This window comes from Montipora foliosa, chromosome 12, assembly GCF_036669935.1.
Source record: "Montipora foliosa isolate CH-2021 chromosome 12, ASM3666993v2, whole genome shotgun sequence".
In the NCBI taxonomy this organism is placed as follows: Eukaryota; Metazoa; Cnidaria; class Anthozoa; order Scleractinia; family Acroporidae; genus Montipora; species Montipora foliosa.
In genome coordinates this window covers 21,097,953-21,110,174 of record NC_090880.1, presented here as the reverse complement: position 1 = coordinate 21,110,174, position 12,222 = coordinate 21,097,953, and the positions used below count along the sequence as shown (strand labels likewise).

The window sequence follows — 12,222 nt, the reverse complement described above, 5'->3', positions numbered from 1 at the left end:
TGCGAAGACTAAACAGTGATATGTCTTTTTGTATTTGGTTACTTAAGATGTTTTTCTAATATTCTTTTCATGTGTTTGATTCCAGTACAAGCCAGGGATCACAAGAGCTAATTTCAGAGTAACTACAACGCAACTTAGCTGATCCGTAAGAAAAAGAACTAAGACCATAACTGGTTGTTCTAGGTTTATTGAAGGACAGAATGTTCTTCCGCGAAGATCATGCATAAGAAGAGGACCGGAGAGAAATTAAACGTATCTTTCATAAAAGCAGGAACACCCTTTAAAGAAGCAACAACAACGTACTTTTATCGACTAATATGAAAAAATTTTGAATGCGCAAATATAAATCTCAGTATTCTCCTATTAATATTATACCGTTCCTTTGACAAGAAATTACGAAAGGCCAGTTGTTTGCTACGAGAATAACAGCGAAAAAAGCACTACTTTGTGGCGGATTTTCTATAATAAAAACTTGTTTAGAAATCAAAAGTCTACGTTAACAGCACACACCAAGGCTATTCCTTAGTATCTGGCAGGAAATCTTCTTCTCACTACATTTTTCCCCGGCCGCGCTTCAGCCATTTGATGAGGGCCAGTCGTCGCTTGCTTCTCAAGTTGCCTGGTTCATGCCCAAAAATAATTCTGGGTAATTCTCCCTTTCCATGACAAGGGAAGATCCCCGAGTGTCGGGTCACCCAGTCCTACCAGCAAACTACAGCACCGACTGAAGTTTTTAGCTTTCAAAACTTGCCCAAATTGTATCGATAGGTCCTGGAATTCGTCCACAGAAAGGCCAGAGAGACAACTTCACTCGTGAACCTCCATGTTTACAACAGAGCATTTTAGGCGTGCCAGTCTGCATGAAACCATCTCTCACCTCTGTCTTGAGAAGAGCAGACACGCACGGTTCTTACGTTACGTTCATGCCTGTAGAATCAAGTACTGAAATCTCAATTCCATGTAAAAACCAACATCTTAATTTTTTTGGTAGGCTAGATATCGAAGAGCCAGAACATTTATGCTGCTTTCTGCTACCGACCTCGCCTCCCGGTACGGCATTGAGGGAGAGATATGTCGGCCCCTTAACCATATGAGACAAATCCCACGCCTACTGACAGCTCCAGACCGCCCTTGTCATTACAATTTAGCGTAAGATTTTGATCGCTTATATATTCAAGAGAAAAATCATTTTATCTGTCATATGGTAAGCACTGGAGTCGCAGATTACAAAGTGTACGCACGCACCCTTCTAAAGGTAACATAAACACATGCTTAATTAAAGTTTATTTCGTCTCGAATTTCAGAATGGGAAGGGAGGGGGTATTCCGAGAAAAATTGGGTAGGGCTGTGCAACCCGCTTCCTAAAACCCTTACCCTGGGGAAACTCGCAGATATTGGTCTGAAAGTACCCTTTTTGATACCTTACTCTTAAAAATCAATACCCAATTACAGAACTGAGAAGGGCCTTTGTTGATGGTCTTAAGGCCTAATGATGAAAACGTACCTTCTCCTGAAAGACATATCAAATTCAAGACTTGATGAGTGCACAAACCATACCTTATTTCAAACCAAAATGGTTAAAATCAATACTCTATTTTAGACTAAAACGGATAAAAAGCCATACCCTTTGGGGCCGCACGTATCTCTAGAGCATATAGAAGGGAGTACCACCCCCCTCTCCCCGGGGGTGATCTAGGAGGAATGTAAAAATAATAAACATTTAACACTTAAACTGGAATGACGTGTAACGATTAATGTATTACGTTGGTTCAACACAAACAGAGATAAGCATAAACACACCACTGTTCGTACAGGCCAAACAACGTTTTACGAAGGCATTCTCTTCAAAATGGAACTACGGTTGGCCAAACCGGCCAAGCATGATCAGAGCTGAAACTAGAAAGCAGACGCAGACAGCTGTTTCGGGCTTGTTGGCCCTCGTCAGTGCGCCGTAGCTAAAACACGAAGAGCCTCAGTAACACCTATCTCAGGCATATTGTTGCTTACGGCGCGCTATCTCACGTGACTTCGTAGCAACTTCGACCAGTCACGAAGTTAGCCTGTCACGCAGTTATTTTCGTTTTCCCGACTATCTGGGAGCCTGGAACAGGCTATCACGAAGTAGAATTGGTTGTTGACAAATCATTGTTGGCTGCCCCGTCGGATTAGTATGGGCAGCCGTCACCGCCAAAAATACAAGCCTTGTAAACCGTTAAGAATAAACTGGATTGGTCTAACTGTCTTTTGTAGAATGGTTTATCAGAATATGAAAAGGATTATTTAAAACACAAATGGACAAGTCACAAACATTAAATGGTTTATACAGTTCAGAAACCGTGTAGAGACCCTTGGTGAACTGATTCAGTGAAAAAACGAGTGGTCAAGTTTATAATGAAATAGATCAGTCACCTCATGCAATCATCGCAGCCTACACAGAATCGGTCAGTACCAACAACAACAACAACAACAATATTTTATTATTTGACAATAAGTCCTTATTCCCCTGGCTCCGCAGGTAGCAGTGCTAATCGAGGCGGGCCAGGATAATCAGTAAAAGAAGAAGAAAATACACACAGTAAGACTACCGAGAAATAGTACCAAAGACGACTGGTGTAATTGTCCTTGTTCAAATGACATACTCAAGTCTTGAATGGATCAGCGTACTGCGACATGATTTGCAGTGACACGGCAAACGGTCCAGGTTACCGTACATTGCTTCAGTGACGTTACAAACGGTTCAGAGTAGTGTGAAATGGCTTATTTTATCTGCAAATGGTTAATCGTAAAGTGCAATGGTCTAGCGTAACATTGATCAGCTTACCGTAATGTGAAACGGTTTAGCGTTACCCCAAATGGCTTAGCGTGACTACAAATGGTTCAGTATAAAGTGAAATGGTTTAGTGTTACAGCAAATGGTTTGCGCCAGAACCGCCAAAAATACAAAACTGAAATGGACAAGTCAAGATTGAAATGGAATAGTCAATGTGGGGTCTTACGTCACAACCTATACGTCATTCAGACAAATTTAGCGCGAATTTGTCCGAACCAAGTTTGAACCACGAAGTGCACAGGTCGGGAACAGCTTATTTCTACCAGTACTGCCTCGTTTACTCGACTCAGCGATCCTTACTTCTGTAAGAATATTTTTCTATTTTTGCCTAGTTTAGCTTGATTGGTAATTTTTCTACTCTGATCATTTTGCCGTGATATCAGCAAGTTACATACATGTATTTGGATCAAAGCAATACAAAGTAAGCACAGGAAACATGGGCAGGCCATGTTTTTCTTTGTCTTAAAATATACGTTAGCTAGCCACTGACAATCAGTTTCTGAAAATGTAAGTTTCTGTAAAAAAACTGACCATATTTCTCTGTCTTTTCAAGCCTTTCCTTGAACCTCTGAGTTAAAGTTAAACACACTTGCTACCCGTTGCTCATTTAAAACAATTATTCGCCTTATCATGACTGCTGTGGCTCAAAGTGTCACTGAGGTAGGTGTCTCGTAAAATGATGCCTTTTAACAGTATTTTTGTCAATCCTTTTGCTTCAGGTTATAACTAAGGATAATCATGGTAAGCATTTTTGTTCCTCTGCATTTCAAATACCCTACAATAGCCTGTCTGAACATGAAGAAGCTGAAAGAGGATAAAAGAAGAACTACAAACTGTTTGACAGTAATTTTAATTCCTGAACGCGAGGCCTGATAACAAGACTAATAGATTGGTATCTTTGTCAGTTTTTTCAGGTGGATAACGATGACAGAAATGTGATGAGGTCGTATTAATAGTGTTTTGCTTAAAAGTCCATCTGAGTGTTTGACCTAAGTAGATTGCCGTCGACATGTCTTCCTTTCTGATGTTATGAACACTGTCGCTTTATTTAGGGAACATGAAATGATGTCAAAGAAAAACATGGCCTGGCCACGTTTCCTGTGCTTACTTTTCTTTGATCCAAATACATGTATGTAACTTGCTGATACCACGGCAAAATGATCAGAGTAGAAAAATTACCAATCAAGCTAAACTAGGCAAAAATAGATAAATATTCTTACCGGAGTAAGGATCGCTGGGTCGAGTAAACGAGGCAGTACTGGTAGAAATAAGCTGTTCCCGACCTGTGCACTTCGTGGTTCAAACTTGGTTCGGACAAATTCGCGCTAAATTTGTCTGAATGACGTATGGGTTGTGACGTAAGACCCCACATTGACTATTCCATTGCAATCTTGACTTGTCCATTTCAGTTTTGTATTTTTGGCGGTTCTGGCGCAAACCATTTGCTGTAACACTAAACCATTTCACTTTATACTGAACCATTTGTAGTCACGCTAAGCCATTTGGGGTAACGCTAAACCGTTTCACATTACGGTAAGCTGATCAATGTTACGCTAGACCATTGCACTTTACGATTAACCATTTGCAAATAAAATAAGCCATTTCACACTACTCTGAACCGTTTGTAACGTCACTGAAGCAATGTACGGTAACCCGGACCGTTTGCCTTGTCACTGCAAATCATGTCGCAGTACGCAGATCCATTCAAGACTTGAGTATGTCATTTGAACAAGGACAATTACACCAGTCGTCTTTGGTACTGACCGATTCTGTGTAGGCTGCGATGATTGCATGAGGTGACTGATCTATTTCATTATACACTTGACCACTCGTTTTTTCACTGAATCAGTTCACCAAGGGTCTCTACACAGTTTCTAAACTGTATAAACCATTTAATGTTTGGGTATTTCATTTCTCCAAAGGTTACTTGTCCATTTGTGTTTTAAATAATCCTTTTCATATTCTGATAAACGATTCTACAAAAGACAGTTAGACCAATCCGGTTTATTCTTAACGGTTTACAAGGCTTGTATTTTTGGCGGTGACGGCTGCCCATACTCTGAGCTCATGTGTTCTTAGGCAAGACTCTTTACTCTCACGGTGCCTCTTTTCATCCAGGTGTATAAATGGGTATCGGCGAAATTAATTCTGGGGGGTAACCCTGCGATGACTGGCATCCCATCCAGTGAGGAGTAGAAATACTCCTAGTCGCTTCATGCCATGGAAACCGGGATAAACTCGGGCCTGAGCCAGGTGATCTGGTGACCTAATTCGGAGGACTGGGGAGAAAAATGTTAACGCCGTATCTCACAACCGCTCGCGGCCTTATTTTCGAATTCAACATGGCAGAGGCCAGGTTAGATCTCTTCGGGTCTACTTGAATGTTCATTCAGTAACAGGAAATGTGGTAGACACGTAATGATCTGTTGAGTTTTGGCAATGGCAATACTGCAGGGAGCTTGAAAACAACACCTAAAGCCGCGCGCGGTTGTGGGATACGGCGTTAAAATTTTTCTCCCCAGTCCTCCGAATTACGTCACCAGATCACCTGGGCCCGGTTCCTCGAAAGCCGATTAACTTAATCCAGGATTAGCGTAAACTTTTGTTTCACGTTTTCAACTTTTTGGTGAAAGTTTCTTTTGCTTACTTTTGTTTTTCAAGATTGACGTCTTCTCATGTGAAGTTCTGCCGAAAATCTGTGTTGAACAGCATTTGGGAGTAGAGAAATAAACTGCTTGGTTAATTTTTAATCTTAGATTAGCGTTAATCGGCTTTTGAGGAACTGGGCCCTGGACGGGCCTTCTGGCTCGTATGCAGAGACTTTTTAAATTTTATTTTCGAAATCACGCAAACGTTTTAAATATAAAGCAAACCAGTACGTGCCTCTCAGTTGCTTCGATGGCTCAGTGGGAACTTACTCGCTTCTGGCGACGCGATGGCCCGAGTTCCGGGCGCTATGGCTCCTGTTGTATATCATACGGGATTCTTATCAAGCGGTTAATCTTCTATCCCCGGGGTATGCACATTAAAAAAAACATAAGTGGTCTTATGACGTAGTATGCATGGTATGCATCCCACGCATAACACACAAACAGCGGTGACAAACATCAGTTACAAACGCATCATTTGTCACAAAACGGTCTCCCCAGAGGTGTTGCTAATTATAACAAAACAGTTACCCCAGAGGTGTTGTTAATTATAACATGAATGATGTCTTACAAAAACAACAAAACAAACCATTGACCCCAACCACCACAGATACCCAAAAAGAAAATTTTCTCAGTTTACCTTATTTAGGGATACAAAGCAAAATCGTTAGCAAACAAATTATGTCGTGTGTAAATAAATTCTACGGGTGCATTGCCCTTAGAGTGATTTTTCAAAGCACTCATCGCATTAAATCTTTCTTTCCTTACAAAGATAGACGATCACTTTCTCAATGTTGTGCGACCTTTCTGCTCTAACAAATCATGTAAGATGAACTATGATAAACGCTCTTGTGGTTCAATAGCTAGTAGGCCAAGTAGGCCATAGGTGCGACACTGAGAAACTCAAGTCACTTAATACTTGTAGATTCTCTGGTCAATCAAACTAGGCGGCAAAATTAGCCAGAGCAAATGTAAACAAGACGAAAACCTTGAACATGCGACATAGAAATATTCGACAAGCGTACCTTCTTTTCTTTTTGGCTTTATTTCTTCTGCGACAGCCTTCTTTGATGCTTCAGCAAACGGGTGGAAACCAATGGCATGCATATTACGTCTTCATTAAGACAAAATTACGTAACACTGGGTTACAAACGATAAAACGATGTGATTGAAAAACAAATTTTAACTTATTGTCCCGTCGCTGGAGAAAGAAGATCTAAATAATAAGTTTCAGTTGAGTTCAACATTCGCGATGATCGGTGTTTCACTGACCTTTGTAGCTCTTCTATCCGGAAGCTTGATTTTTTAAATTCTTAATTTGAACGCATTAGATATGCTTTGTGAATAATGTTAGCAGTCTTATTTTTATTAAGAAAACAATATCTTGACTTTTACCAAGGAGGAGTCGTGCAACACACAAAGATAAATTTACTGCTCTACCTTTTGGCTCCGCTATTTTCAAAAGTTAAAACGCTGTAATTTAAATACAAGACGCGCTGGTTTTATTTACGTATTCAAATTCATACTATTGTTTTAGCCATAGGGAAGATATCTGTTTATTGTTTTAGCCATAGCGAAGATACCTGTTTACAAACTTTGACGTCAATTTTCTTTGCATATTCAAATTTGCCAACCACCGAACAAACTTTGTTTCGGCATTCCGTAAGGCTATGGTTGGGACATTGATATCAATAGGGGTGACGTCATCGATATCTTCGCTATTTGTTAAAATTTCGAGTCATTCCCAATTTTTACTTATTCACTTTAGATGATGGCGTCATGGTGACACTGAAACGTCGAGCAAAACGTCAACCCTTGCTGTTTGTATAAAAAACAAATTTGCACTCCTTTTCGTTATTTTTCTATCTTGGAATGAAGTCAGCAGTGCTGGGGGTTGCGGTGACGCGTACTCAGTCGTTAACTGACCCGTGACGATTTCGTCAAATCAAGAGTCTCTTGACCAATCATGCTCTTCAATATATCTATGAAAGGGATCAAATTTACTTGTCTCTTCATTCGTGCGTTGGCCGGTCATAAGTTAATAACATTCGAGCGCTGTAATTTATCAACAGTGACAACATGAACGCTAATTCACTTAAAACAGAGCATAACGAACACACTCAGACAAGGATGCATTCAACCACTCGAAAGAAAACCTGTATTGGGTGTATTTCCTCGTTTGTATCGTCTGTTTGGTTCATTATACAATGCATTTTGTGCCATGTACTGTTCCTCGTTTTTACTCTACCGATTCTTCCGTTTATGTTGCTGTTTTTCTTGCTGAAGACAGTTGAGCGGGTGATAGTCACCAAAACTTCAGAGAAAACCCCATTAGCTCCAATGGACGCATTTTTTCTTACGGACGCTGGAGCAGAGCAAATGATTATCAATTCCGTAATTTGTTTCGAAAACAAAGGTACTTTTGAAGATGGAGTTCAAATGCTCCGCGATGCTATTGTGGAACGGTTCGTGGACGCAAGGAAAGATTTGGGAGTGCCATTGTATCCCAGAGTACGCTGCTTTATTCGACCTGGTTATTTCCAGTATTTCTTCGAGGAAGACCAATCCTTTGCAATCGATAATCACGTCTTTCCATGGAAGGGAAAGATTCCCAGCTCCAGAGACGAATTGGCGGAGATTGTTTCTGCGCTCAGCAATGAACCTCTTCCTGAAGGGCGATCTCCGTGGTATTGTTGTTGTATCCCAACCAACTTTGGTGACAATGACTTTGCAGTGATGTTTAGAGTACATCATGCTATGGCTGATGGTGTTTCTTTAATAAGATTCCTCATTCAGCAACTTCCAGATAATGCTACAATTCAAAGAGGCCTTCAAAACTACTCATCCACAGGCCGTTTCCTCCTCTTGGCCAAAGCGGCGTTGATAGCACCCAGATATTTATTTAAGCTGCTACTGAAGTCATCTGACAACAGCATTTTGCACGGGCCTGAACTCAATTGGGAAAGAAGAATTACTTGGAATGAGCCTATTGACCTGAAGTTGATAAAAGTGATCAAGAACGCTACCAGCACCACTGTCAATGATGTGTTGATGTCCGTCATAGCCCTCGCACTCAGGAGATACTTCCAGAGAAAAGGCGTTGAAAATCCCGATGACTTCACTGTAGCTGTTCCAGTAGATGTTCGAGCAAAGGCCACATCACAAAAACTTGACTTGGAAAACAGGTTTTCTTTCATTTTCCCCGAACTACCGGTGGCTACCGAAGGTGCTCTCAATCAATTAGATGAGACCAAAGCTCGCATGGACAGAGCTAAAATTTCTGGTGAACCACTAGCAGCCACCTCAGTCTTTTCGCTTTCTGGAAAAGTGAGTCCACAGTTTATGAACGCTAAAACCAATTCCATAGTGAGCAGAAAAATGAGTGGTGTTCTTTCTAATGTCCGTGGTCCCCAGGAAATGCTTTCTGTAAGAGGCCTTCGCGTGAAATACTTGGTATTTTGGTCTCCTCAGAAGGAAAACCTTGGAGTTTCACTATCCATTATTACCTATACAGGGAAAGTTTTTGTTGGAGTCCAGGGTGATACAGCTGTGCTTTCGGATCCCGAAGTCCTTATAGAAGAGTTTGGAAAAGCTGTCAATGAGATGACCAAATGTATTCCCCAAACAGCGGGTTTCGTCAACGAGGGATATGAAAATGTTTAAATATTAAATAATGTTGTAGGGCAGATTACCATGTACTCGAATATATCGTATATACAATGTAGTTGATGTCAAACTGAGTGTAGTATTCAGGCGTGTGTCAAATCGGCAATAAACGGCGAGCCCTGAGAGAAATACCCGAGACCAATCAACTCAAGGACTAATTTTAATTTGTTTTCAAGACAAGCAAACATTTTATAACATATTACGGTTCTCTTCTTTGACATGTCTTCCTTTAGAGGGTGCGAAGGCATCTATGTAACCCCTAAAATATGTCTTTCAAAGGATTAAGTCGTGGGCTTTGATAAACCCTTATAAGAAGCATCAGTCTGTAAAGGGATTGATTTATACAGTCCCAGATTTTTCAAAATATATTTTCATTCCTCCGAGGTAGGAAGGTGCTTTCCAATTTCCAAAGTTGTTTACAGACAAAGCGTGCATCGTTGAATAGTCCCTAGGTATGTCAACAGCTTGCGTCTGGATAAACCGGTTATCCAAACAAAGCAAACCTTTCTGATGGCTGTCAAATGAAATAAAATATTTACGTTTTCTCATGATTTTAATATATTTTCGAAATAAGTATCCGGCTTACTCCATATATTGACCTGAGTATTTTCAAATTGCGAATGTTTCAACTGTATGCTTTTTAAATCGATAATCATAAAAGTCTTCCTTAGTTCAGATTATTAAACTCATCATTGTATTTTTAGCAGCAATTTCGAAGTAGGCTAGAGTCGCCATTATTTACCAATGTGGCCTACATTCCGATCTAGTCAAGAGAATTACATGCCATATACAGTGGTCTAAGTCCCAGGACTTGTCGTAGCAGATAAAAAGGAAAAAAAGTAAAAGTAGTCCCTGGACAGGATTTGCACACGGAGCTTTGTAGGTTCTATTCACTAGACCACGATGAACAAGACACAAAGTTTCTTTAATATCTATTATTTGTTGCCTGGCAATGGTTAGCTTTGTTTTAAGTGTGGCCTGACCTTTCTCTTTAGTTGGGTGAAACAACTTGTTAGCGAGTGTTAGCGCACGTTTACAGCCCGGTCTTATGACAAATAATTAACAATTATTGGACGAAGTTGAGCAAAATATCGTGAGTTGTCAGTGGCGAGCAGATCAATTATTTGCCGAAGCCGAAGGCTAAGGCAAATAATTGATCTGCGAGACACTGACAAATCACCATATTTTGCGATAACCGAGGTCAATAATTGTTTTATCATTCGATCACCGAGTTTGTTTTTTTGTTTTTGTTTCCGAGAAGCCGTAAGCGCGCGCTGCCTTGCAGAGTCGAGTAATGGCACCAATCAATTGGTTTCTTTCTCAGCATAATTATATTTGTAGACTTCAAATTGTACTTACAGTCAAACGTTCAATAACACTAGGCATCAACAAAGCTGAAGAATTTCACACTTTTCAAAGCGTATCCCGACAAGAGAAGCTTTGGTGTAATGCTCGCCATTCTCTCGAAATACGTTGAGTGCAACTTTTGTTCCTTTCTTAGTATTCTCACTCTTCTTTCGATCAACTAAAGATGTCGAATCATTCCGCTTTGACAGCTCGGGGAGGCGATAGGCCCTTTTCTCACAAGAGAGTGATTTCAATTGCGCATGAGCAGAATATTATTTGCAGCAAAACACTTATTTGTTGGCAGTTATTTGCAGGTCACGTGGTGGGCTTTCGGCCAATGAAAAGGAAGGACAAAATACATCGAATGATAAATTAGATTATTGTGTTTAAAAACATTGTTGACGCGAGCGGCGACTCGGTGGTTTAGTGGTTAGGAGCATTGACAGGTCAGCTAACAATCTAGGTTCGATTCCCGAGTCGGGATATCTGGATTAAGTTTTAAAAGAAAAATTTTCAATTCCCAGAATTCCTTTCCAACTGTCAATGTCATGAAATTATGATTATCGTATAGCCGGTTGATACTATATGCATGATTATCGTAATAGCAGTGTCGAGAATGAGTTGGTTTAATACCGGTCACACGACTTTCGGCATTATGGTGCGTAGAAAAACTTCGCTAGGCCTTGATCTCAAACAACAACGATCGAGGGAAAAAGCTTGTTTGTACTGGATCGCTCTTTTTCGAATTATAAAGTGCGATAGATCACGGGCTTTTGGATTTATATTTATTTTTATCGTAGCGGCACAAGCTATCGACACAAAAGGAACAATGCAACGAGTCAGCCAAAGCCAAAAAAGAAAGAAACACAATATACCTTAGTTAAGAACTGACAAAATAGACAATGTTAAAGTCTAATCATTCATTACTTAAACGAACTTTTTCCAAGTTTGCAGATAAACATTTACTACTGGTCTAGCAAAAACAAGCCTTAACTAGTAAAATGTGACTCGGAGAGCGAAGAGATTTTTTCAGTTATTGTGTTGTGCACCTCTATTTGAAAAGTTATAGAAATTGGACGTCCTGTGACATCCTGTAGCGTTGTTGCGGCAAGGCCGCAAGAGTGCTGGGACGGGGAACCTCTCGCACTCCCGCAACAACAGAACCACCCGGTACGCCATTTAGACATCCTGTCCGTCCCATTCCTCTTTATTTAAAGAAACCGGCGATCTGAGATCGGCACGCTAATTTAGTCCTTCAATTAATTTCAAGTATTCTTTTCATGTTAACTACACGGGATGAGTTGAAGGGTAGAGTTTATTTTATGGAAATATATAATGGTAAATATTATTTAATGCAGTGGTTTTATTTAAATCTATAAGATCAAAACTGTCAAAATACAACAATTTTTTCTTCAACACCAAACTAACACCTCTCTTTAATTCGTGCCCCCCCCCCCCTCAAGTTTCAACAAAGTCCTTTTTTGGCCAGGTGCAGCCATATGACCTCGCCATATGAAACTGTTTTTCCGTTAATTGAAGTTTTTTAAATTTTAATTTTGTGTTCTCGTTGTTGAAAATACCTGGTGATATATTGCAAAGTGATTTGAACTGGGATGGGTGATGCGCTGTCCATATGATCGTTAATGCCTCCGGATATCGTGAGAGTGATCTACGAACCAACGATGCAAGGCTGTTGAAAATAAGATAAAGATAAGATATTACATAGGCATT

At 40.2% G+C, this 12,222-nt stretch overlaps 1 protein-coding gene across 1 annotated transcript; it reads left to right on the top strand.

Moving 5' to 3' along the window:
• Positions 1-7,740: 7,740 nt before the first annotated feature.
• On the top strand, positions 7,741-9,141 carry LOC137980982 (probable diacyglycerol O-acyltransferase tgs1). The gene has a single exon (XM_068828361.1). It carries the CDS (start codon positions 7,741-7,743, stop codon positions 9,139-9,141), a length of 1,401 nt encoding a protein of 466 aa, XP_068684462.1.
• Positions 9,142-12,222: the final 3,081 nt, after the last annotated feature.

Coding starts and splice junctions, on each gene's coding strand:
- LOC137980982 (XM_068828361.1), top strand. CDS start 7,741: ATGTTGCTGTTTTTCTTGCTGAAGACAGTTGAGCGGGTGATAGTCACC.